At 45.6% G+C, this 27,531-nt stretch overlaps 1 protein-coding gene across 5 annotated transcripts; it reads left to right on the top strand.

Annotated features, from left to right (window-relative positions):
• On the top strand, window positions 1–27,531 carry LOC103971242 (uroporphyrinogen decarboxylase 1, chloroplastic). 5 transcript variants are annotated; one of them, XR_010481152.1, is made up of 8 exons: window positions 1–193; window positions 288–415; window positions 1,949–2,331; window positions 3,487–3,771; window positions 3,966–4,201; window positions 26,388–26,580; window positions 27,320–27,389; window positions 27,464–27,531. XR_010481152.1 is itself a non-coding variant. In XM_065089786.1 (7 exons), exons 1-6 carry the CDS (start codon window positions 165–167, stop codon window positions 26,533–26,535), a joined length of 1,209 nt encoding a protein of 402 aa, XP_064945858.1. In that variant the 5' UTR covers window positions 1–164; the 3' UTR covers window positions 26,536–26,580; window positions 27,320–27,531. The 5 variants fall into 5 exon arrangements, 4 of the variants coding, with proteins under 4 accessions (XP_064945858.1, XP_064945859.1, XP_064945860.1 ...); XM_065089786.1 differs by having other exon boundaries at window positions 27,320–27,531; XM_065089787.1 differs by lacking the exons at window positions 26,388–26,580; window positions 27,320–27,389; window positions 27,464–27,531 and adding an exon at window positions 4,709–4,841.

The raw sequence follows: 27,531 nt of genomic DNA, 5'->3' as shown, positions 1-27,531 counted from the left end.
CGAAATAGCTCAACCGGTATGCAACAAATGAAAACGAGGGGATAGAAGAAGGGATAAGGGGAGGAGGAGAGCGCGCAAGGAAGTCTTCCCTTTCTGGTCACTACGACCCTCTCCTCCAATTTGATTGTCGATCTTTCCGATCTCTCTTGCTGCTAAGAGGCGAAATGTATTCGAGCTCGATTCCTATCAGAAGGTTCGGTTCCTATCTTTCTCTTCAATAAGCAGTAGGAGGAGATATATTGCCTTAAAGTTTCACTGACTCGGTATTGGATTTTCCATTTCGGTAGTGATTTCTTGATCGCTCCGGGCTCTCTCGACTCTTATATCCGGCTCGGTTTGCTCCCAAATGTGAAGACCCGAAGCATTCGGCTTCTTTCCAGACGGCAGAGATCTCCTAGGGCAAGCCTCTGTTCTGGTATGACCCCGTAGTTTCCTTCACCATTGTGCCATTTTGTTCTCATTTTGTTTCTGTTTCTTGTTCGTAGTTATGATTTTTGTTGTTCGCTTGCACAAATTTTTGGTAATAGTCACGATGGATATGCCCAGTGGATGAGAACTGACCGATGAAGGTTGAGGGTTTTGTTTTGCTGTTTGCTCAAGATTTGGAGATTTTCCTTCTTTATTTGGCCACCTGCAGGTGTCGTTTGTGAAATTTGATTTCGTCCATTCTGAACTTTTATGAGAAGGATCGCTGGACTTATGTTGACACTGAATTAGGTGCATGGAAAAGGTCTAAATGAGGTCAATTGAATTCAGCGAAGCAATGCCTTGTGAGATTCTATCCTGTTTCCAGAGTGGCAGGATCCAAGTTCCCAAACCCAAACTATACCTAAAATAGAACTTGTTGGCACTTATTACTACATTTAAACTTTTAAAACACACACCTAAAACATTGGTGTCGGTCCATAATTTTACACCTAAAATTTTGGTGTAGTGTTGATGTACGAGAACAAAGGTTGAGGGTTCAAAACCTACTTTGATAATTTGACACTTAATATTGGTATGTGGTCTTGTGGTAGTATAACATATTCATTTACCAAAGGTTTAGAGATCAAAACCTCATAAGATAAAATTTTTGACACCTAAGGCATTGGTTTGATGATAGTGTACTTGTGGTTAAGGGTTCAAATCCTCATTCGATAAATTTCTTAAGATGCTAGCTGGCTTACCAGGAAAATATTTTAATTGTTGATAGCAATATCCAATGATTGAATCCCATCATTACCACTTACCCTTTACTTAAAATAAACTTTTAAAACACTATCAAAGAAGGAAAGAAAAAATAATGGCAAAATTACATCTTAAAGAAAAAGAATTACAACTTGGAACTTATGTTACCTAAATAAGATTAAACTTACCTAAGCAAATTTGTTCTTCATTATTGTTCACTTCTGTTTTTTCTCCTATTTTAGATTTAAATATTAATTTCAGTATAACATCTTGAGGATGCCTAAAACATGTAACGGAGCCTCCCATGTTGACAAAAATCTGTCATGTGATTACGTATCTCTAGTGGAAAAACTTTGGCAAGGTGGAACTCTTATACTTATATTTAGATTATTTCCCCTCTCTTATGGGACTATTCTAATAAGATAATTTATCATTATCCTCAGTAAAGGACCTTTTCTTGACTAAACATTTTGGTATTGCTAAACTTATCTAACATCTCTCTCCACCTTGATTGGTTCAGTTCAACTTATGCATGGGTACCTGGAGCCTTTGTTAAGTAGAGTTGAATTAGAACAAGTTTCTAAAGGCATCTAGTGGACTCTATCTTGCAATACGACATTAAATGCATGTTTTGTTTTTTTACATTGTTGGAGGGCTATATCTATATTTCTTAAACAACAATGATTTATTAGTTTGGAAATTTTGCAGACACAAATAAACATTTTTTAAGAAAATTTAAAGATGGGTATCTATTTAAGTTTAAATAAATTCTTTTCAGATCCACTTTTAGTTCAGGCTGCTAGAGGAAATGCCATAAGTCGGCCTCCAGCATGGATGATGCGCCAAGCAGGAAGGTACATGGATGCTTACAAAAAGCTTGCCAAGAAACATCCATCCTTCAGAGAGAGATCTGAGACGGTTGACCTCATTGTAGAAATTTCTTTGCAGCCTTGGAAAGCTTTTCAGCCAGATGGGGTTATTATTTTTTCTGACATACTTACACCTTTACCTGCATTTGGTGTTCCTTTTGATATAGAAGAAGTAAAAGGCCCTATTATTCATTCACCAATTTGTGATGAGGAAGCGCTTAAATGCTTGCATCCTATTGACCTAGAGAAGCTTCAATTTGTGGGGGAGTCTCTATCGATCTTGCGTGAGGAGGTAAATATCAGTTTTGTATGTTCCATAACATTCAAAAGAATTAAAATGTAACACAATCTCCTTGGTCTTATATGTTATCATTCAAAATTATAGTAGCAAGTTGCATTAAAAACACACAAATATAGCAATTGGAATGTTAATTCACTTAAATATCAAATCAACCAATTGAATTTTTCTTCTTTTGGTACACGTATATGTTTGTTATGGTAAATGCATACTGAAAAGAAGTTGGAAAAACTCTACTAGCTTTTCAGATGTTTCTATTTAAATGTCTACTGGGTTTTCATTTTTTTTCCCTCTTTTAAATCGCATTGAATAAGGTGGCTCTTTCTACATGTCTACTGAGCCTTGTTATCATGGAAACTTGGTTGATCATAGTATGAGTCATAGAAACATGTGTTTCTTGCTTGCAACCTCCACAAATCTATTATCAGGAGAACTTTGTGTGCTGTGCCATCTTTTTTCTATTTTCTCTCATATTTTCTTGTTTCGTCATCAAGCATTGGCTTTAGGGGTTTGAATTGAATTTGACGTCGTTAGCCACTTCTATGGTGCTTTCTTAATTTTTAGTTGTGCTTTACGACCATCAATTATGATTGGATACGTCTTGGATGTGTAAACCTTTAGCTGCTGTGCCAAAGCAATTGAGTTTCTATCCTTTAATTGGTTAGTATTACTTATTGGTCAAGGTCTAGGTATTGACACCAGTTTCCATACTGGAATCCTATTGGAACAGTATGTGCCAACTGGTATGGTATGATTAGCTTTGGTACATCAATGAAAATATCATAAAATTGTTAAAATTTTGGTTCTGACGTTGACAATTTGTACACCAAATTAGCATAAAACAGTCAGTAGAAATGGTAAACCGTCATTTTTGATACCAGGTACTATATAAATATCCATTTAATTTAGTTGCATTATGGGAAGTGTGATCATTGGCCGGTGTCAATGTATTCCTTCACTGGCTTTGTGATAATTTTTGGTTGAATATTGATATTATCTTTCTGGTTGTATGCATGAAATTAACTACACTGGCTTTATGACAAATTTTGGTTGGATATAAATATTATCTTTCTGGTTGTATGCATGAAGTTGCCGACATACATGTCATATTGTCTAACTTGTGATTTTAATCTTTCATTTGTGACATAGGTTGGGGAGAAAGCAGCAGTGCTTGGTTTTGTTGGGGCACCATGGACCATCGCTACTTATGTTGTGGAGGGGGGTAGTACTCGCACATATACGACTATAAAACGCATGTGCCACACTGCACCTCGTGTTCTCAAGGTTCTTCTTTCTCATTTGACACAAGCAATATCCGACTATGTCATTTTCCAAGTGAAATCAGGCGCTCAGTGCATACAGATTTTTGACTCTTGGGGTGGACAACTTCCACCTAATATTTGGGAACAGTGGTCAAAACCATATATTGAACAGGTAAAGTCAACAAAAGGATTGTTTGAATATGTTCATTTCTGATTTTCATCCAACGTTTTTGTTTACTGAAAGTTTTATAAGAATTTGACACCTTTTCATTTTTTTTTAAACCTGGAAGTATTATTAAATGCTTTGATCACAAAAAGGACACTTTACCAACTTGGCCATTATATAGTCTACCTTTCAATATGCAGATAGTGAGTTTAGTCCGGAAAGAATGCCCTCAGATACCACTTGTATTGTATATAAATGGTAATGGTGGTCTACTGGAGCGCATGACTGGAATTGGAGTTGATGTGATTGGGCTCGACTGGACAGTGGATATGGCAGATGGAAGGAGGCGTCTTGGCTATAATGTTAATGTGCAGGGAAATGTTGACCCTGCTTATCTTTTTTCCCCACTCCCAGTTTTAACTGATGAAATCCATAGGTCAGTGCCATTTGTTTTTAGTTAGCTAAGTATGTGTTTGATATCTTTGATTTTCTTCACCAGTAGCAGGTTGGCGTTTCTTCTTATGATTTTAATATTCCAAATAACCTATTTCCCCTCAGCTCTTTCCTTTTACAAAATTTATTTTATGAATCCTTTAAGGAATTTGTGATATCTCTGTTTGATGTTTGAACATTCTTGAGATGAAATCAATGCAGCTTAGACTTGCAGAGAAACTTAAGTTAATCATTTTTTTATTTAGGTGCAATGAAAACTTAAGAAATGATCAGGCTTTTGTGTCAGCCAATTTTGACAAAAATGACCATGAGTCAACCTGTTCTACTAAATTTTATGGCCCTTTGTTTCGTTGGAGCTCTTGTACACTTATCAGGGATCATTTTGTTTTTCAAAACAACCTCTGCATTCTACATTATATTATTTGTTCTTCTGTTATTTTTACTCTATAAAAAAAAATCAAAATTTAGTTTTTATCCTTTTTTCATTCAGGAGCTTTCTCCAGTCTTCATTAGTGAAAACATGCTTCTCCAATCAATCTATTGTTCAACTGTTTGTGTTCAAGGGCTGTCACTGTATGTCATCACCAAAGTCATCCCATTTTATGTAGTAGTTCAATGTTACTTCAGCATAGCAATTCGATTAACATCTCTTTTATGTTTTTTAGTAGTAAAGTTGTTCTTCTGTGATCTACATGATCAAGGTTCAGGTCATGAAAACAATCTCTTTGACAACATTTATTCGCCCCATACGTTGCATTGGTGGGAGCCTTTGCATTGGGCCCTTCTTTTGTCAGTTTAACTACTATAGGATAGCTACTTGGGACAGTTCTCTAATGCAAGATATGCAATGCCAACGTGGACACTTTCAGAGTGTGCAGTGTGATAACATAACATGGTGATAGAGGTGGGGTGCATTAGCACAACCCTGGCTTTAAAACTGATTTTTGTGCTAAGAAATATCTTTACCATGCATTGGATTATGCCTCCCTACTGGAAGAAATCCGTGTTATCCATTGCATTGATAGTGTGTTTCAAACTCATAATGAATTTTTATTTGAAGCTAAGCTTCCAAATGTAGTATGTGACCAGTTGAAATGTTAATGTGCAGGGTTGTGAGGTGTGCTGGGGGAAGGGGGCATATACTTAATCTGGGTCATGGGGTTCTCATGAATACCCCAGAAGAGGCTGTTGCTCATTTCTTTGATGTCGTGAGAGGCTTGAGCTATGACACTCTTTTCGAAGATGGTGTAACCGCTCAAGAATTAGAGCCTCTTAAGCTGTAAATTGAGAGGCTAATTTGTGAATGCATTATCTCCATTGACTTATGGTATCACAACCAGGCAATATGTAGTAAAGCTTCTTAGTCTTCTTTCACTTGAAGACCAAGTTCAAGTTGTTTATTTGTTCTTTTTGCCGGTTAGTAATACCTCGTATTCCTATGATTGCCTTGTATGCATATTTAATATTTAGTAGGCCTGTTATTCCAATGGAAACAAAGGTCAATGTCACCCCAACATGAGAGTTCATAAGATCGTAGAGACTGTAACATAGTGTATTAGTTTTTGTTTTCATTTGTTTGTATTGGTAAATATTTAGAGTTGGTGAAAACAACTATTTGTTGCAAATGGATTAGCTTTCTTTCACTTCTTTCTCTTTTTCCAAATAGAAGCAATGTTATGATTCTCTTCATGACTATCACTAAAGCTGCAGGAACAGATGATGCGATGTCACGGACAAAATTATAAATGTGGTGTTTAATATAATACTTATACATGTCTATGTCTTTTGGTTTGTTCATGTTTTGCACAACATGTAAAGGGTTAACAGTAGGCTTAGCAATCCCATTTTCTTTCGATCTGTAGTGGACCATTTTGGATTCTTTGTTGTGCGACCGTTCAGAGCTTATAAAGTCTGTCTGTAATTTGCATTGGTTATGAAGTGTTTCATGAAATGATTACTTGTGGATCCCGAGTGAAATGCTTTCTCTAACTCGTTTTCTCTTTTGTATGTCCTAAGAGCCCATAGAAGTTTCAGGAAGGTTGACTTTTGCGGATGGACACACAAGGGTGTCACATGATTTAGACAAAACCAACTAAGTCTGTGACATATGGTATCAGAGCAGGACAAGCAATCATAGAAACACTTGGCATGCAAACGTGGGGAACCTAACGAGGCTACGTTGAGGGCAGCTAGTACGCGTGACCATTTGAGGGAAAGCGGGCATGGAGATGTAGGGAAAAGGAGTCGTTAAGAGGAGCGAGCATTTGAGATTGGCATTCAGAGGAATTGTCAACCCTTCTCGCAAAAGGCACAACGAGGACAAGCAAGCTAGAAGGAATGCATAGTGCACAAAGGTTGCGATGGCTGAGTTTGAATTACGGCTCAATGTTGGCAACCATACTTAACGGTGCTCACGGCAAGTGAGACGCTTGGTAAAAGATGAGACCATGCAAGGTGAAATGGGTTGCTCAGCGACCGAAAAAGTTGTGCAAAGCTCACAAAGGTGAGGGGAATTATTAATTCAAATAATTCGGTACTCATGCAAGGGCTTGTATGCGAACGATGGAGCGTTCGTGACCATCCCAAGGCGACCGAAACTTGGCGTCATAGAACCTTTAAACTTTATCTTCAGCATGAGAAGGATACGTTCGTAGGAGGCTAAAGTGTGTAGCGAGTTCAGCATGTTGCTAGGCCTTGAGGGGTGCAGCGGGAGCTGTATTGACGTGGAGTCGTAATCTAGCAAGTGCGTTTGCGAGAGGCAGAACAATGCACAGTTTGTTTAGCAAAGCGAAGTAGTTCAAGGAGATGGTGGTCTTCGAAACTTTCAAAGAGAAGGAAGTGAAGAGAGAAGCTTCTCTAACGAGATAGATATCCGGAAGGGATAAGTCCCGGATCTCTAAAGGGAGAACCATGTGCAACGGACCACACATGTTGAGGAGAAGAACCTCAAAACAACTTCACAAAGCTCAACGGACCGAGCGAGTGGTGATGAGTCGTCACATGATCTTGCTTGAGATAATGCATTGGGTGGATGCATTACGAGATCAAGTGGGGAAGCGACCCAAGACAACTCAAATGAAGGCACACTTAGAGTCAATATGAAGATCATACTCAATGGAGGGCTGACCCATGGAATGGTGGGCGTGAGGACCATCATCAACTCAATGCAAATCGAGGAGCGGAGCAACTTGGGTGTAACTTAGCGAAGTACCCAAGCCGCATGAAGGGAACCAGCATAGAAGATGGTACATGGAGTGGAGGCACAGAGCTTTCCTTGGACAGAGGTCAATGACATAAACTCTTGCAGAGGTAAGAGCGGGATCATGTCGTTTCATAGGTCCTTCATTCTAATGGAGTGAGACTCATCTTGTATGGTGCCAAAGACGAAGGGAGCTTCTGGGCACATGCACCTTATCTCGGAGAAGCATTTGACGAAGAAACCAAGGTGACTCAACTTGCAAAGGCAAAGTTGGGTTCAAAAGGCCTTGGCACGGTGCAAGAGGACGCAGAGGCGGGTACTCTTGAAGAATATGTCATAGTGTTGTCATTCGAGTTGCCATGAAGGAAGAGGTGCACAACGGAGATTGTTCTGGTAGGGGCAGAGGCCCAGGATCTAGACAATTGTACACCAATTTCAGTGAAGTCGGTGGACTTCGGGAATTACTAGGTGACGGACTATCCTAGAGCAGTGTTTCGTTTAGGTGTGACCCGAGAGCGAGTGGACGAATGTCGATTGCCAAATGAGCGAACACAATCGAAGGTGGAAGAAGCCCTGCGATGTGTTGGCAAAGGCCACACATGGAGGGATCATAATTCGAGTTCATCCCACAAGGATCATAATGCAATGAAGATTTCACCAGGAGGCGACATGGTGCAACGGATCATGGTGGAACAGTTCATGGCAATGCGATACACACGAATTTAGTCCTGCAAGGGACTAGATCATACAGAGGTATGATCTAGAGCTACTGGGAGCTCCACTTCGGTGAACAAAATGACGACAAGAAGGGCTATGGATTCAAGGAGTGAAAGTCATGGTACTGCAAAGGCAGGTCTTCCATGCGTGCATCGAATTTTGCATCGGATGAAAGCCTTGGTCATTAGCATATGGGGGTTGTGTACCATTGAGGGAAAAGTTCGAATGCAAGTACTAGTGAGTCCCATGAGAGGGACTTGATCATGCAGAGGTATGATCAGAGCGGTTGGAGAGTTGGACTGCTCTAGAGCCCATATTCGCTTAAGGGAGCCCGACAAGTCAGAGGATAAGGTCGAGCAAGCGAACGTTGCTACCAAGGAAGCTAAGGAGAACAGAATCGGTACGAACCCTACAACATGATGGCAGAGTCCATGCATGGGAGTTGCAGTTTGTCTTTCCATCGACCAAGGGGAACTATTGGGAGAATACAAAGGTGTTGAAGTAGGGGGTCGAAAGGGGCGAGGAAGCGATAACGAGTCCAGAGGGACTTAGCTACCCAAAACCAAGCATCGGTTAGAATAGAGGTGGACTTGGAAGAGTGCCACAGAGGCAGATCTATCAATCGCGGAAAAAGGGATGCATATACGAGACGACGGATAGTAGGGCCATGGTCATGGTAGCGTCATGGTACCGTAGAGACGGGACTTCCGTAAAGTCATCGATCCCTTGCTCTCATGGAAGGGAGCGCTTGGTCGTGAAAGGGGTCGAGGAGATGAAGAATGCAAAGGCAAACTCCAAGTACCGAGACAAGGCTGAAGGGCAGAGGCCAGGGAACTTCATAAGACCGGTGTCAACGAGCTTCTCATCAAGATAGTCAAAAGTGGAGGACTTCGGGTCAATGCAAGAGTGCACAACCAAGGAACGAAGCAGGCAATATGCGGTGTTGTACTTTTGCTACTCAGTGGAGTAGGTGGCTGGGTTGATAGAGAAGACGGTACAATCCCAGAGACGACCATAACTATCATAGACTTACTCCAAGTTGGGCTAAAAACTTCCTGCATTCTAAAAGTTTGATGTCATTAAGAAGGTGAATCATAGTAACTAACTCAACGCAATGAGTGCAAACACTTCAAGTACTTCAGAAGTGTGAGCAAAGAGCAAGTGAAGACCAATAACCAGCTCGATGCATAAAGTATAACCCTCTAGGAGGCGGGCAAATTCAAGTAATCTTGACTTTCTCAACTCTTAAGAGAATGAGTGAAACCGAGTACCCAAATTCTCTTATCTATCCAGGGGGCTCTGTACAGGTTTAAAGACCATTCGAAGATATCTAATAGAAGACAACAGTTGTTAACTCTTCACCAATGGTGATCAGTGCTGCTAAGAGTAGATTATCCGCTTCATTTCCCAACAGAATATCAATCGAAAGTGGAAGTGATACGAATCTACTTGGAAGTGACTGTTGAATCTCGAATTTTGATGATGAAACTAATTGATAGTGTTTATGATTTAATCTGATCTGCGTTTTGAGTGACGCATTGTCACGACCTTAGCTGGAATTGCCTAAGGCGTGCGGCACCCTTGCGGCCAAAGACGCGAACTTAGCTTGCGTTGCCTAAGTCGCGAGTCACCCGTGCGGCAAAGACGCGAACTTAGCTTGCGTTGCCTAAGTCGCGCTTCGCCCTTGCGATCTTGCTCCGCAAGGATCAGCCCACTTTGTAACCTCTCGCAGGTCCCGAAGGACCTGTAAAAGAGAAAGAGAGTTAGATCGAAAGAACGAGCAACGGACAAGTCCCGAAGTCTCGCGAAAAGGAAAGCTTTACAAGCAATTCGTCGAACACCTTGTGTGCACAAGAGAAAAGAGGGAGAGGGAGAAAAACAAGGCTTTCAAGGATGAACGAACAGCTGCAAGCCCACAAACAGCCGCTCACCTGGTCCCGGACGCAACACCAAGTTCCCGTAAAGGTCACGTGTGAACTTGCGAAAGAGTGTTCAACGCCCGGTACCAGGTGAGCGGCTGTTTGTGGGCTTGCAGCTGTTCGTTCATCCTTGAAAGCCTTGTTTTTCTCCCTCTCCCTCTTTTCTCTTGTGCACACAAGGTGTTCGACGAATTGCTTGTAAAGCTTTCCTTTTCGCGAGACTTCGGGACTTGTCCGTTGCTCGTTCTTTCGATCTAACTCTCTTTCTCTTTTACAGGTCCTTCGGGACCTGCGAGAGGTTACAAAGTGGGCTGATCCTTGCGGAGCAAGATCGCAAGGGCGAAGCGCGACTTAGGCAACGCAAGATAAGTTCGCGTCTTTGCCGCACGGGTGACTCGCGACTTAGGCAACGCAAGCTAAGTTCGCGTCTTTGGCCGCAAGGGTGCCGCACGCCTTAGGCAATTCCAGCTAAGGTCGTGACATTGTGGTATCAGAGCTTGTAAAGTCTGTTTGTATTTTGCATTGTCTATGAAGTGTTTTTCGGACAAAAAAAAATTAAGGGAGTGCCCACATAAACAGGTTGCTTCGTTCCTTGGTCGTGCACTCTTGCATGACCCGAAGTCCTTGCACTCATAAAAACTCTTGCAGGCCGCTCACCTGACACGGACTTAGTTGGATTTGCCTAAGTCGTGCGGCACCCTTGCGTGTCCGTCCGCAAAGGTCAACCTCCCCGAAGCCTCCCATTGTCCCTTAGGACCAACAAAAGAGAGAACGGGTTAAAGAGAACGCCTCAATCGGGATCCACAAGCAAACATGTCCGAAAAACACTTCATAGACAATGCAAAATACAAACAGACTTTACAAGCTCTGAACAGTGGCACAACAAAGGGTAAAATGGTCCATTACAGACCGAAAAGCTCTCGTGCGTGTCCACATGACACAACCTTTATTTACAAGCCTAAAGAGGCCACCAACCCAACTAACATGGGGCTATTAAGCCTTCGGCCGCCCCTCTACCTGTTGTACAAGGCATGAACATGCCAAACGACACGGACATACATAAGCATTACATCAAACACCCTGTTTCGAAGTTTGTCCGTGACATTCTCCCCCACTTATCCCTTCGACATCCTCGTCGAAGCCTTTGTGAACACTGCAACTCTTCGCCTTTGCTGAGTCTTCAATCTTCTGCTCCAGCTGCAATGCGCCTCCTGGCTCCCAGCTGCTCTCCGCTGCTGTTTCTGAGTAGTCGAACCTTTGATCCGCCATGCTGCTTCAACTCGCCAATGACTCTGACTCTGGTGTGGGGTTGGCTGAGTTGTGTTGATCCTCGTTGATTCCTGCGGATCCACCAAAATGAAGGAAAAGACCATCCTTACTACGCCAGTCTCTCAAAATTTCTCCATGCTGCTTGAACTGGGTGGATGCTTGTTGGAGCTTTAACGAGCATCGCCTTGCAAACTTCTGAAGTTTTGGGTCCTTCCTCCACAACATCTGCTCATTGACTCTTCTTTCAGTTAGTTGTCACATCCAAGTAGGTTCGCATCACTTCCGCTTTCGATTGGCATTTCATTGGGAAATGAAGCGGACAATCTACTCTCAGTAGCACTGATCACCGTTGGTGAGGATTTGACAACTGTTGTCTTCCATTCTTTTCGAAGGGTCTTTGAACTTGTGCAGAGCTCCTCAGCTGGATAGATAAGAGAATTGGGGTACTCGGTTTCGCCCATTCTCTTAAAAGTTGAGAAGGCAAAGGTTACTTGACTTCGCCCGCCTCCTCGAGGTTGTACTTCATGCATCGAGCTGGTTACTGGCCTTCGCCTGCTCTTTGCTCACACTTCTGAAGCACTTGAAGTGTTTGCACTCCTTGCGTTGAGTTAGCTACTGTGATTCACCTTCTCAATACCATTGAACTTCTGGAATGCAGAAAGTTTTCACCCCAACTTGGAGTAATTCTCTGATAGATGAGGTCGCCTCTAGGATTGTACTGTCTTCTCCATCAACCTTGCCGCCTACTCCACTGAGTAGCAAAGGTACAGCACCGCGTACTGCTTGCTTCATTCCTTGGTCGTGCACTCTTGCATGACCCGAAGTCCTTCACTTACGTCTATCTTGATGAGAAACTTGTTGACACCGGTCTTACGAAGTTCTTCGGCCTCTGCCCTTCAGCCTTGTCTCGGTACTTGAAGATTGTCTCTGCATTCTCCACCTCCTCGGCCCCTTTCACGACCAAGCGCTCTCCCTTCGTGAGAGCAAGGGATCAATGACTTTCACGGAAGTCCCGCCTCTGCGGTACCATGGCGCTGCCATGCCCATGGCCCTACTATCCGTCTCCTCGCATCTGTATCCCTTTTCTTCACGATCAGTAGATATGTCTCCGTGGCACTCCTCTGAGTCCACCTCCATTCTGACTGATGCTTGATTTTGGGTAGCTAAGTCCCGCTGGACTCGTCGTCGCTTCCTCGCCCCTTTCGACCTCCTGCTTCAACACCTCTGTGTTCTTCAAGCAGTCTGTTTGGTCGATAGAAAGACAGACTACAACTCTCATGCATGACCTCTGCCATCACATTGTAGGGTTTGCACTGATTCTGTTCTCCTTAGCTTCCTTGGTAGCAACGTTCGCTTACTCGGCCTTGTCCTCTGACTTGCCGGGCTCCCTTAAGCGAAGATGAGCTCTGGAGCAGTCCAACTCTCCAGCTGCTTCGATCATACCTCTGCATGATCAAGTCCCTCCCATGGGACTCACTGGTACTTGCATTCGAACTTTTCCCTTAGTGGAACACAGCCCCCATATGCTGATGACCAAGGTTTCCATCCGATGCAAAATTCGATGCACGCCCGGAAGACCCGCCTCTGCGGTACCATGGCCTTCACTCCTTGAATCCATAGCCCTTCTTGCCGTCGTGTTGTTCACCGAAGTAGAGCTTCCAGTAGCTCCCGATCATACCTCCATATGATCCAGTCCCTCCCGGGACTATGTCGTGTGTGTCGCATTGCCACGAACTGTTCCACCACGATCCGCTGCACCATGTCGCCTCTTGGTGACACCTCCATTGCATTCTGATCCTTGTGGAATAAACTCGAATTGTGAACCCTCCATGTGTGGCCTCTGCCAATACATCGCAGGATCTCTTCCACCTTCGATTTTGTTCGCTCCTTTGGCAATCGACCTTCATCCACCCACTCTTGGGTCACACCAAGATGAAGCACCGCTCTAGGACAGTCCGTCGCCTAGTAGCTCCCGAGGTCCACCGACTTCACTGTAATTAGTGCACCATTGTCTAGATCCTGGGCCTCTGCCCCTACCAGCACAATCTCCGCTGCGCACTGCTTCCTTCATGGCAACTTGAATGGCAACACTGTGGCATATTCTTCAAGAGTACCCGCCTCTACGTCCTCTTGCCCCGTGCTAAGGCCTTTTGAACCCAACTTCGCCTCCGCAAATTGAGTCGCCTTAGTTCCTCCATCAAATGCTCCTCCGAGATAAGGTGCATGTGCCCAGAAGCTCCCTTCATCTTTGGCACCATGCAAGATGAGTCCACTCCGTCAGAATGAAGGACCCATGGAAAAACATAATCCTGCTCTTACCTCTACAAGAGTTCATGTCCTTGACCTTTGTCTAAGGAAAGCACTGTGCCTCTGCTCCATGTTCCAACTTCTCTGTTGGCTCCCTTCATGCGGCTTGGGTACTTCGCCAAGTTACACCCAAGTTGCTCCGCTCCTCGTTTTTGCATTGAGTCGATGGTGGCCCTCGCGCCCACCATTCCACGGGTCAGCCCTCCCTTGAGTCCGATCTCTACATCGACTCCAAGTGTGCCTTCATTTAAGTTGCTTTAGGTCGCTCCCCCACTTGATCTCGCAATGCATCCACCCATGCATTCTCTCGAGCGAGATCATGTGACAACTCCTCGCTGCTTGCTCGGTCCATTGAGCTTCGTGGAGTTGTTGTTTGTGAGGTACTCCTCAACATGTGAAGTCTGTCTCACATGATTCTCCCTCTGGAGAGCCGAGACTTATCCCTCTTGGGTAACTATCCCGTTGGAGCAACATCTCTCTTCGTTTCGGAGACCACCATCCCCTTGGACTACTCCGATCTGCTGAACAAACTGTGCATTGTTCTGCCTCTTGCAAACGCACTTGCTAGATTGCGCCTCCACGTCAATACAGCCACCGCTGCACCCCTCAAGGCCTAGCAACATACTGAACTCGTTGCACACTTCAGCCTCCTCCGGACGTATCCTTCGCATGCCGAAGAGAAAGTTTCAATGCTCCATGGCGCCGAGTCTCGACCGCCTTGGGATGGCCACGAACAATCCATCGTCCGCATACAAGCCCATGCATGAGTACCGAATTCTTCGAGTTAGCAATTCCCCTCACCTCTGTGAGCTTTGCACAACTCTTTCGGTCACTGAGCAACTCATTCCACTTTGCATGGTCTCGTCCTTTGCCAAGCGCCTCGCTTGCCTTGAGCACCATCAAGTAAAGTTGTCAACGTTGAGCCGTAGCTCAAACTCAGTCATCCCAACCTTTGTGTGCTCCGCATTCTTCCAAGCTTGCCTGTTCTCGTGGTGCCTCTTGCGCGAAGGGTTGGCCATTCCTCTGAATGCCAATGTTAGATGCCCGCTCCTCTGAGCGACTCTTTTCTCTACATCTCCATGCCCGTTTTCTCTCAAACGGTCGCGCGTGTGCTATACCTTGCAGGCCGTAAGTGAATGACTTCGGGTCATGCAAGAGTGCACGACCAAGGAACGAAGCAAGCAGTACGCGGTGCTGTACCTTTGCTACTCAGTGGAGTAGGCGGCAGGGTTGATGGAGAAGACGGTACAATCCCAGAGGCGACCTCATCTATCAGAGAATTACTCCAAGTTGGGGTGAAAACTTCCTGCATTCCAGAAGTTCAATGGCATTGAGAAGGTGAATCACAGTAGCTAACTCAACGCAAGGAGTGCAAACACTTCAAGTGCTTCAGAAGTGTGAGCAAAGAGCAGGCGAAGGCCAGTAACTAGCTCGATGCATGAAGTACAACCTCGAGGAGGCGGGCGAAGTCAACCTTTGCCTTCTCAACTCTTAAGAGAATGGGCGAAACCGAGTACCCCAATTCTCTTATCTATCCAGCTGAGGAGCTCTGCACAAGTTCAAAGACCCTTCGAAGAGAATGGAAGACAACAGTTGTCAAATCCTCACCAACGGTGATCAGTGCTACTGAGAGTAGATTGTCCGCTTCATTTCCCAATGAAATGCCAATCGAAAGCGGAAGTGATGCGAACCTACTTGGATGTGACAACTAACTGAAAGAAGAGTCAATGAGCAGATGTTGTGGAGGAAGGACCCAAAACTTCAGAAGTTTGCAAGGCGATGCTCGTTAAAGCTCCAACAAGCATCCACCCAGTTCAAGCAGCATGGAGAAATTTTGAGAGACTGGCGTAGTAAGGATGGTCTTTTCCTTCATTTTGGTGGATCCGCAGGAATCAACGAGGATCAACACAACTCAGCCAACCCCACACCAGAGTCAGAATCATTGGCGAGTTGAAGCAGCATGGCGGAACAAAGGTTCGACTACTCAGAAACAGCAGCGGAGAGCAGCTGGGAGCCAGGAGTGAAGCTTCCAGCAAGACCACCCTACCGAATGCCTCCACCAGAGTTGGCCGAACTCAGGAAGCAGTTAGGTGAACTGCTAAGCGGTGATCTCATCCGCAGCTCAAAAGCACCTTTCGGAGCTCCAGTTCTCTTTCAGAAGAAACAAGATGGGAGCCTCCGATTATGCGTCGACTACCGAGCCCTCAACAAAGTAACAGTGAAGAACAAGTATCCCATCCCGCTCATTGCGGACTTGTTCGATCAATTGGGCAAGGCGAAGTATTTCTCAAAACTCGACCTTCGGTCGGGATATTGGCAGGTGCGCATTGCTAAAGGCAACGCAAGCTAAGTTCGCGTCTTTGGCCGCAAGGGTGCCGCACGCCTTAGGCAATTCCAGCTAAGGTCGTGACATTGTGGTATCAGAGCGGGCAAGCTCTTCGATCGAACAGCGAACGAACTTCGCAACTTCGCCATGGCAAAGCATCGTGGCGAATCAAGCAAGACGGGGCAAGCCGGAACCTTGCCCCAAGCAGCCGCAGGTGGGCTGCATGTGCACACTCGCTCTCATGCTGTTGGAGCCGCTCACGAGGATCGCGACAGCGAACAGGATGAGCGAGAAGTTGGCAACTCTCCGCGAGCGGAGGAAGCGCAATCTGGTGCGCTAACTGGGAAAAAGAGTCATAAGGAGAGACTCACGACGGCGGAAACCCGCCTGGATGTTCTGGAAGCGAGCATGGAAGAACTCTACCATGGCCAACAAAGACTTGTACGGGTAGAGAGCTCGCAAGAGGAAGCGGAGTCCAGGATTGACAAGGTCGAGGCCCTAGTCGACCGACTGTCCGATGACACCAAGGACTCCGTGCAGCACTTCCAGGACGTTGTGGCGGAACTCACGGCAAAGGTGGCTATGCTCACAAGAACGCTAAATGTGGGAGGAGGAAACACCCGCGTTGCACCGCCACAAAACTTGAGGGCACCTGAGCCCCATAGATACGGAGGGGCCAGAGATGCCAAGGAGCTCGAGAACTTTCTGTTCGACATGGAGCAATACTTCCGAGCTACGAGGCCCGATTCTGAAGATACCAAAGTTTCTATAGCAACAATGTATCTGAATGGAGATGCGAAACTTTGGTGGCGAACTCGTTGGGAGGAAATCCAACAAGGTCGGTGTCGAGTCGACACATGGGAAGACTTGAAGCGGGAGTTGAGAACTCAGTTCCTACCGGAGAACACCGAGTTCGTCGCGAGAAGGAAGTTGAGACAACTCCGCCAAAGTACCACCATCCGAGACTATGTGAAGCAGTTTTCTGCACTAATGCTGGACATACAGGACATGTCCGAGAAGGACAAGTTGTTCAGCTTCCTTGATGGTTTGAAACCATGGGCTCAACAGGAGCTGAATCGAAGGAATGTTACCGATGTAGTCGGGGCAATTGCAGCTGCAGAAAGGCTCACCGACTTTGTTTCCTCTGAAGACCCAGCGAGAAGGAAACAATCTTCAGGCAATCGCCCTCCAAAACATTCTCGAGGGATGGAGCTTGGGGGCGAACAGAAGAAGAAGAGCTCCCACAAAGGGCCGAACCCGAAAGGCAAGGCCTCAAAACCTGGAGGATGCTTCTTGTGCGGAGGACCGCTCATGGTAAGGGAGTGCCCACAGAAACAGGCACTCAATGCATTAACGGCTTCCATCCACCCCCCCCGATCGGACAAGGGCAAAGCTGTTGCTCTTAGTTCGAGCAGTTCAGAATCCAGCAGCGACGATGAGGAGTCGCAAGGACCCCGAATGGGAGCAATGCGTTTGTTGAACGCTATGCGGGGTCAAGTGGGGGAGAACATGAAGACAAAGGCACAAAAAGCAGGAAGCAGTGAACTGATGTACGTGGACATCAAGCTGAATGGCCAAACGACCCGTGCAATGGTGGACACGGGCGCTACCCACAACTTCATAGCCGATCATGAAGCACAGCGACTTGGGTTGACATTGGAGAAGAGCCCAAGCCGAATGAAAGCGGTGAACTCGGAGGCCAGGCGAATCTCCGGGTTAGCGAAGGGAGTTCCCATCAAAATCAGAACATGGAGCGGGAACACCAACATGATGGTCGTGCCACTGGACGACTTCCAAGTGATTCTTGGAATGGAGTTTATGCACGCGGCGAAGTTGGTGCCGATGCCGTTCTTGAATTCCCTATGTATGATGGGAGGCGATGACCCCTGCGTGGTTCCCGTCTCTCGGAGAGGAACCAAGGAGCCCCAACACATCTCGGCATTACAATTGAAGAAACGGGTGCGAAAGGGCGATCTGACATTCGTGGCTGCTATGAAGCTAGAGCCACTCAACGAAGAGGCCATTCAAGAACCTGCTATGGTGGCGAACGTCCTAAAAGAGTTCAAAGACGTTATGCCGCCCGAGTTGCCGAAGACTCTCCCTCCACGCAGAGGCATGGATCACAATATCGAGCTGGAGCCAGGAGTGAAGCCTCCAGCAAGACCACCCTACCGCATGCCTCCACCAGAGTTGGCCGAACTCAGGAAGCAGTTAGGTGAACTGCTAAGCGGTGGTCTCATCCGCAGCTCAAAAGCACCTTTCGGAGCTCCAGTTCTCTTTCAGAAGAAACAAGATGGGTGCCTCCGATTATGCGTCGACTACCGAGCCCTCAACAAAGTAACAGTGAAGAACAAGTATCCCATCCCGCTCATTGCGGACTTGTTCGATCAATTGGGCAAGGCGAAGTATTTCTCAAAACTCGACCTTCGGTCGGGATATTGGCAGGTGCGCATTGCTGAAGGCAACGCAAGCTAAGTTCGCGTCTTTGGCCGCAAGGGTGCCGCACGCCTTAGGCAATTCCAGCTAAAGTCGTGACATTGTGGTATTAGAGCGGGCAAGCTCTTCGATCGAACAGCGAACGAACTTCACAACATCGCCATGGCAAAGCATCGTGGCGAATCAAGCAAGACGGGGCAAGCCGGAACCATGCCCCAAGCAGCCGCAGGTGGGCTGCATGTGCACACTCGCTCTCATGCTGTTGGAGCCGCTCACGAGGATCGCGGCAGCGAACAGGATGAGCGAGAAGTTGGCAACTCTCCGCGAGCGGAGGAAGCGCAATCTGGTGCGCTAACTGGGAAAAAGAGTCATAAGGAGAGACTCACGACGGCGGAAACCCGCCTGGATGTTCTGGAAGCGAGCATGGAAGAACTCTACCATGGCCAACAAAGACTTGTTGGGGTAGAGAGCTCGCAAGAGGAAGCGGAGTCCATGATCGACAAGGTAGAGGCCCTAGTCGACCGACTGTCCGATGACACCAAGGACTCCGTGCAGCACTTACAGGACGTTGTGGCGGAACTCACGGCAAAGGTGGCTATGCTCACAAGAACGCTAAATACGGGAGGAGGCAACACCCGCGTTGCACCGCCACAAAACTTGAGGGCACCTGAGCCCCATGGATACGGAGGGGCCAGAGATGCCAAGGAGCTCAAGAACTTTCTGTTCGACATGGAGCAATACTTCCGAGCTACGAGGCCCGATTCTGAAGATACCAAAGTTTCTATAGCAACAATGTATCTGAATGGAGATGTGAAACTTTGGTGGCGAACTCGTTGGGAGGAAATCCAACAAGGTCGGTGTCGAGTCGACACATGGGAAGACTTGAAGCGGGAGTTGAGAACTCAGTTCCTACCGGAGAACACCGAGTTCGTCGCAAGAAGGAAGTTGAGACAACTCCGCCAAAGTACCACCATCCGAGACTATGTGAAGCAGTTTTCTGCACTAATGCTGGACATACAGGACATGTCCGAGAAGGACAAGTTGTTCAGCTTCCTTGATGGTTTGAAACCATGGGCTCAACAGGAGCTGAATCGAAGGAATGTTACCGATGTAGTCGGGGCAATTGCAGCTGCAGAAAGGCTCACCGACTTTGTTTCCTCTGAAGCCCCAGCGAGAAGGAAACAATCTTCAGGCAATCGCCCTCCAAAACATTCTTGAGGGATGGAGCTTGGGGGCGAACAGAAGAAGAAGAGCTCCCACAAATGGCCGAACCCGAAAGGCAAGGCCTCAAAAATTGGAGGATGCTTCTTGTGCGGAGGACCGCACATGGTAAGGGAGTGCCCACAGAAACAGGCACTCAATGCATTAACGGCTTCCATCCACCCCCCCCCGATCGGACAAGGGCAAAGCTGTTGCTCTTAGTTCGAGCAGTTCAGAATCCAGCAGCGACGATGAGGAGTCGCAAGGACCCCGAATGGGAGCAATGCGTTTGTTGAACGCTATGTGGGGTCAAGTGGGGGAGAACATGAAGACAAAGGCACAAAAAGCAGGAAGCAGTGAACTGATGTACGTGGACATCAAGCTGAATGGCCAAACGACCCGTGCAATGGTGGACACGGGCGCTACCCACAACTTCATAGCCGATCGTGAAGCACAGCGACTTGGGTTGACATTGGAGAAGAGCCCAAGCCGAATGAAAGCGGTGAACTCGGAGGCCAGGCGAATCTCCGGGTTAGCGAAGGGAGTTCCCATCAAAATCGGAACATGGAGCGGGAACACCAACATGATGGCCGTGCCACTGGACGACTTCCAAGTGATTCTTGGAATGGAGTTTATGCACGCGGCGAAGTTGGTGCCGATGCCGTTCTTGAATTCCCTATGTATGATGGGAGGCGATGACCCCTGCGTGGTTCCCGTCTCTCGGAGAGGAACCAAGGAGCCCCAACACATCTCGGCATTACAATGGAAGAAACGGGTGCGAAAGGGCGAACTGACATTCGTGGCTGCTATGAAGCTAGAGCCACTCAACGAAGAGGCCATTCAAGAACCTGCTATGGTGGCGAACGTTCTAAAAGAGTTCAAAGACGTTATGCCGCCCGAGTTGCCGAAGACTCTCCCTCCACGCAGAGGCGTGGATCATAATATCGAGCTGGAGCCAGGAGTGAAGCCTCCAGCAAGACCACCCTACCGCATGCCTCCACCAGAGTTGGCCGAACTCAGGAAGCAGTTAGGTGAACTTCTAAGCGGTGGTCTCATCCGCAGCTCAAAAGCACCTTTCGGAGCTCCAGTTCTCTTTCAGAAGAAACAAGATGGGAGCCTCCGATTATGCGTCGACTACCGAGCCCTCAACAAAGGAACAGTGAAGAACAAGTATCCCATCCTGCTCATTGCGGACTTGTTCGATCAATTGGGCAAGGCGAAGTATTTCTCAAAACTCGACCTTCGGTCGGGATATTGGCAGGTGCGCATTGCTGAAGGCAACGCAAGCTAAGTTCGCGTCTTTGGCCGCAAGGGTGCCGCACGCCTTAGGCAATTCCAGCTAAGGTCGTGACATTGTGGTATCAGAGCGGGCAAGCTCTTCGATCGAACAGCGAACGAACTTCGCAACTTCACCATGGCAAAGCATCGTGGCGAATCAAGCAAGACGGGGCATGCCGGAACCTTGCCCCAAGCAGCCGCAGGTGGGCTGCATGTGCACACTCGCTCTCATGCTGTTGGAGCCGCTCACGAGGATCGCGGCAGCGAACAGGATGAGCGAGAAGTTGGCAACTCTCCGCGAGTGGAGGAAGCGCAATCTGGTGCGCTAACTGGGAAAAAGAGTCATAAGGAGAGACTCACGACGGCGGAAACCCGCCTGGATGTTCTGGAAGCGAGCATGGAAGAACTCTACCATGGCCAACAAAGACTTGTTGGGGTAGAGAGATCGCAAGAGGAAGCGGAGTCCAGGATCGACAAGGTCGAGGCCCTAGTCGACCGACTGTCCGATGACACCAAGGACTCCGTGCAGCACTTACAGGACGTTGTGGCGGAACTCACGGCAAAGGTGGCTATGCTCACAAGAACGCTAAATACGGGAGGAGGCAACACCCGCGTTGCACCGCCACAAAACTTGAGGGCACCTGAGCCCCATGGATACGGAGGGGCCAGAGATGCCAAGGAGCTCGAGAACTTTCTGTTCGACATGGAGCAATACTTCCGAGCTACGAGGCCCGATTCTGAAGATACCAAAGTTTCTATAGCAACAATGTATCTGAATGGAGATGCGAAACTTTGGTGGCGAACTCGTTGGGAGGAAATCCAACAAGGTCGGTGTCGAGTCGACACATGGGAAGACTTGAAGCGGGAGTTGAGAACTCAGTTCCTACCGGAGAACACCGAGTTCGTCGCAAGAAGGAAGTTGAGACAACTCCGCCAAAGTACCACCATCCGAGACTATGTGAAGCAGTTTTCTGCACTAATGTTGGACATACAGGACATGTCCGAGAAGGACAAGTTGTTCAGCTTCTTTGATGGTTTGAAACCATGGGCTCAACAGGAGCTGAATCGAAGGAATGTTACCGATGTGGTCGGGGCAATTGCAGCTGCAGAAAGGCTCACCGACTTTGTTTCCTCTGAAGACCCAGCGAGAAGGAAACAATCTTCAGGCAATCGCCCTCCAAAACATTCTCGAGGGATGGAGCTTGGGGGCGAACAGAAGAAGAAGAGCTCCCACAAAGGGCCGAACCCGAAAGGCATGGCCTCAAAACCTGGAGGATGCTTCTTGTGCGGAGGATCGCACATGGTAAGGGAGTGCCCACAGAAACAGGCACTCAATGCATTAACGGCTTCCATCCACCCACCCCCGATCGGACAAGGGCAAAGCTGTTGCTCTTAGTTCGAGCAGTTCAGAATCCAGCAGCGACGATGAGGAGTCGCAAGGACCCTGAATGGGAGCAATGCGTTTGTTGAACTGCTCGAACTAAGAGCAACAGCTTTGCCCTTGTCCGATCGGGGGGGGTGGATGGAAGCCGTTAATGCATTGAGTGCCTGTTTCTGTGGGCACTCCCTTAATTTTTTTTTTGTCAGAAAAACACTTCATAGACAATGCAAAATACAAACAAACTTTACAAGCTCTGAACAGTGGCACAACAAAGGGTAAAATGGTCCATTACAGACCGAAAAGCTCTCGTGCGTGTCCACATGACACAACCTTTATTTACAAGCCTAAAGAGGCCACCAACCCAACTAACATGGGGCTATTAAGCCTTCGGCCGCCCCTCTACCTGTTGTACAAGGCATGAACATGCCAAACGACACGGACATACATAAGCATTACATCAAACACCCTGTTTCGAAGTTTGTCCGTGACAGCATGGTGCTTTGATCAAGGAGCGACAACTAAAGCAGGAAGAATCATGTTGGGCAGAGAAAAATGTCAAAAGATTAGATGTCGGGCCGAAGGATCGGTCGACGTATCGACAGAAGGCTTCGGGCCATGGATTCGGGCATTGGGCTAAGAAGAGCAGATATTGCGCCAAGGATATTGAAGTTGCGGAGGTCAACTGGCCGATTGGGCAATAGGCCACAAGAGAGGACGATGCGCCGAAGAATTGGACGAAGCGTCGATGGACCAATGACATGTCGGACGACATTATTCATGCTTAGTAATAATTGTCTAGATCGAAGTGTATTTTTTATGTCTGCAAGATTAACTACGATAGCAAGGCATAAAGCAAAATGAAGTCCGGAGTCAAGAACGTGATTTCGTTGGGAGTTCGAGAGTTCGTCGGAAGTCCGGACGTTCGTCAGAAGTTCTGCCGAAATTGATTGAGAAGTCCTGGAGCTTGCTAAAGAAGATCGTTGAAACTCACCAAGAAGATCGTTGTGAAGTCCAGGAGCTTGCCGGGAGTCCACCGGAACATTACCTAGAGATCGTCGGAAGATCGCTGGAAGATCGTCGGAAGCTCGCCGGAAGAAAACGGACTTATCTTGCTTAGATTATGTCTTAGGAATCGTAGCTAGCACATAATTAGAGTTGTGATTGGGAGGTAATCCCATCAACTCTGTTAGGGGCCAACTGGGCATGAAGGTGGGCTGGTTTGGGCTGGATTCAAGGCCCAACCATGGTGTTGAACCCTGGCCGACGGTGGCACCGCCTGGGGAACATCACCCCAGAAAATCTGGGTCGTGGTACCGCCCTTGTTCGGCGGTGGTATCGCCTAGTACTAGATCCTGCGGCGGTAGTACCGCCCAAGAACGACGGTGGTACCGCCAGTACTCAGGAAACCTGGGATGAGACCTTTTTAGGCTCCAAGTTTGAATCAACTTGAAACCTATAAGTGCCCCTCTCATCCCTGGTTAACAAACACAAGCACAGAGAATTTAAAAAGGGAAAAACACTATAGAAATCTCTTGTGAGAATCCTCCTCTAGTCTAAGTGTTAGAATTCTGTTTAGAGAGGAGTGTGTGTGCTTGTAAGGGTTTTCTCCTAAACCCGGTAAAAGGAGAAGAGGGGTATAAGAAGGAGGTTGATCTTCGCCTATTAAAGCTAGTGGCCTCGACGGAAGAGGAATCAGAGGAGTGGATATAGGTCACGACGACCGAACCACTATAAATCTTGTTTACATTTTACTTTAAGCAATTTATCTTTACTGCAAACCACTTTACCTCCGTACTTACTTTACATTCAATACGCTCTTACTTTGCTTTTAAAGTTAAGCATTTCCGAAATTGGTTTTATCGTACGAAGAGATTTTTCGGAACCATTTTGAAGACGTATTTTACCGCTGCACTAATTCACCCCCCCCTCTTAGTACCGGCTCGTTCCTAACAGTGACAACTAAGTGAAAGAAGAGTCGAATGGTAAATTTTATGGAGGAAGGATCCAAAAACTTCAAAAGTTTGCGAGGCGATACTCGTTAAAGTTCTAACAGGCATCTATCTAGTTCAAACGATATTAGGTAATTGAGACACTAGCGCATACTAAGGATGATCTTTTCCTTCATATGAAGGATTCGCAAGAACCAATAATGATCAACACAACTCATCCAACCTCATACTAGAGTTAGTCATTGGCGAGTTGAAGCATCATGGCAGATTAAAAGTTTGACTACTCAACAACAGCAGCGGAGAGCAGCTAGGAGCCAAGAGGCGCATTGTAGCTAAAACAGAAGATTGAAGACTCAGTAAAGGCGAGGAGTTGCAATGTCGACAAAGGCGTCGACGAGGACGTCGAAGGAATAAGTGGGGGAGAATGTCACAGACAAAATTGTAAATGGGGTGTTCGACTTAATGCTTATGTATGTCTGTGTCTTTTGGTTTGTTTATGCTTTGCACAATATGTAAAGGGTTGGTAGTAGGCTTAGTAGCCCCATTTTCTTTCGGTCTGTAGTGGACCATTTTGGATCCTTTGTTGTGCGATCATTCAGAGCTTGTAAAGTTTGTTTGTAATTTGATTGGTCATAAAGTGTTTTCTAAAATGATTGCTTGTGGATCCCGAATGAGGTGTTTTATCTAACTCGTTTTCTCTTTTGTATGTATTAACGGACCATAGGAGGTTTCGGAGAGACTGATCTTTGTCCGTGATAGTGAGCTGACCGATAATCTATCAAATTTTCCTATTTGTTCAATAATTCATACTCATGAGCCATGTAGGATAATCTATCAAAATTTCCTATTTGTTCAATAATTCATACTCATGAGCCATGTAGTTTCTTTTATGCATATAAGGTGATTGGATTGCGGCAATACTACAACGGTGTGGATTTGTTTGATCAGATGTATGATTCCACCGCTCTGCTCAGTAGACCATTTAGAAGTATAGCTTCAGAAAAGTAAACCTCTATCGGGAAAAGAGAAAAAAGAAATGATCTCACTTTGTACATCACTTCAGTGAGATTTAAGCAGTTTTTAAATGCTTGCTTTACTTACTGATGTTTAGTCTCTCCAAAAACTGCTGCTATTACTTGACAATGAGCTTTTGGTGAACGAGTTAAGTGGAGTCAGAGTCAGCATATCTGGGTTGACAGCCAAAATTGACGTTAATATTAGTTTTTGTCATGCTTATCAAAAATTTATTGTGCATTTGGAAATGTACAGACATATAGTCAAACCTTTCTCTTGTAAATTTCTGGCAATTTGTTACATCTCATTGAATGCATTAGTCTGACTTCAAACTTTGCAACAAAATTGTATACATTTACTTACGGTAATAAGGCTGTTAGTACACAAAGCAGTTAGTTTGTCCTACATTGATGTAAGTTGACTTGCAAATTTTCATCAAATTTTGTTGTTCCTGTCTATCAGGTACTCGTCATATATTGTTAAGAGATAATATTTGGAATCCTATCAGATGGATTTTGGCTTAGTATAATTATGAATTAATAGGGCTCACTGATTTAGTGATTATTCCTGACACAATTTTTCTCATCATAAGGCAAAAAGGCTTCTTTGTCTTCTTCTCAAGTTGTAAAGTTCATAGCTTCTTTGTCTTCTTCTGTAGTGTCTTGGCTGCACTCTGAGCCACAGAAGTTGGTTCTACCACATTTACAGAAAAAAGTTCACATTGTTTCTGTAACTAAAGTTGGCGGCGGAAAAGGACTTGAGTTTGGTACTGTCATAAGAAAGAAGCCATTATATTTTACTAATTAACATGTACTTACTCTCGGGCTTGACCTTATTTTAGCAGTAAATATGTGTCATTTTATAATATCGTTTCAGTAAACAAGTCAATCACTAGATCTTCAATTTCGAATAATATCTTCTGTAACGAATGGTACAATACGTATTGGTTCATCAATAAATCGGTATATAAATCATTCGTTATCAGATGATATTATATATATATATATATATATATATATATATATATATATGACATAAGAAAAAAAAGATGGGACGTCGTTAAAAAAGAGAAATATGATATATCACAATATATCGCTTGATATATAATATTTTATTATATCGAATGAATATCAAAACTTTAGTATTATATAATATTTCAATCCTTGATCAACAGATCGTTCAGAGGGATACTCGACGTCTCGAGCTCTTCCGATGTTGGAAGCAAGGAGAGGCTAACAATGATATTATTTCTGGCGAGTCTCCTGTCTCTCAGTAATAGTAGGTTTGACCAGCCCAAAGCAGCCATCATTGTCTCTCAGTAATAGTACGTTTGACCAGTCCAGAGCAGCAATCATTGCTCACATCAGGTAATCCACTATCACTCAGATGGCTTTTCTATTTCTCCAGAACAGAAATAAGTGTTTCAGAACTTATAGTTGTTGAATTGGATAGAACTTGAATGCCCATAAATAGCGGATCAGAAATAGTTTGGGCATTGCGGCTTCTTGTTGTTTTATTTTTACAACTGGGAACTCTTCATCTAAAGTAGAGTACACAATAAAGTGATCATATATCAAGTCATCCATTTAGAAGTTTGATGGCTTTGAGCTATATTGCTTATTTTTCTGGATAGACTTGGTAATAACTTCTGGGAGGATCAAGTCCCATTTTTAGGTCCCTGCATAGAGGAATAGGATACCTCGCCCATAATCTTCTATGGCATTCTTTAAAATTGGATTAATATATAACATAAGAATGTGCAAACATCTCACTTGAACCTATGAAATGAAGCTTTATCTTGGCACTTAAAAAACAAGGGTGGGGGGAATTTGGTCCTTTCTGAGGTTATCCTCCCATTTTCAGACATGAAGAACAGAATATGCAACAAAAGGAGAGGTTTTACGTGTTAGAACTGTTTGGTACTAAGCAATTTGTGTCTTGTTGGATCTTGGTTAACTGGAAAAGGATTTGTTTAGTGGAAACAAAAGAAATCAGTTGCAGTTTGGTCTTCTGCATTTTCAAGACTTTCTGGCTACATATTACTGACAGAATGAGATAGTTGCATAGTGATTTCTGTCGGAATTTTCTGTGGACTTCCTCTTGCAGCCAAAGGTGGAACTTATTGGTCCAAGCTTTGTATATCCTCTTGAAAGCTGGTTGTGGGGACCTGCAACATGTATGTAGTTTTTGCGAGTTTTATGCAGCTTTTGAATTGCTTGCTTCACTTGTTGATGTTAAAATTCCTCTCAGAAACTGCTGCTGCTACATGACAGTGGGCATCTTTGGCAATAGAATAAAACGTGAAGGCTTTTAAGACA

This window comes from Musa acuminata, chromosome BXJ1-11, assembly GCF_036884655.1.
Source record: "Musa acuminata AAA Group cultivar baxijiao chromosome BXJ1-11, Cavendish_Baxijiao_AAA, whole genome shotgun sequence".
Classification (NCBI taxonomy): domain Eukaryota; kingdom Viridiplantae; phylum Streptophyta; class Magnoliopsida; order Zingiberales; family Musaceae; genus Musa; species Musa acuminata.
Note: the sequence above shows the minus strand (reverse complement) of the source record. Positions and strands in the feature narration are given on the sequence as shown.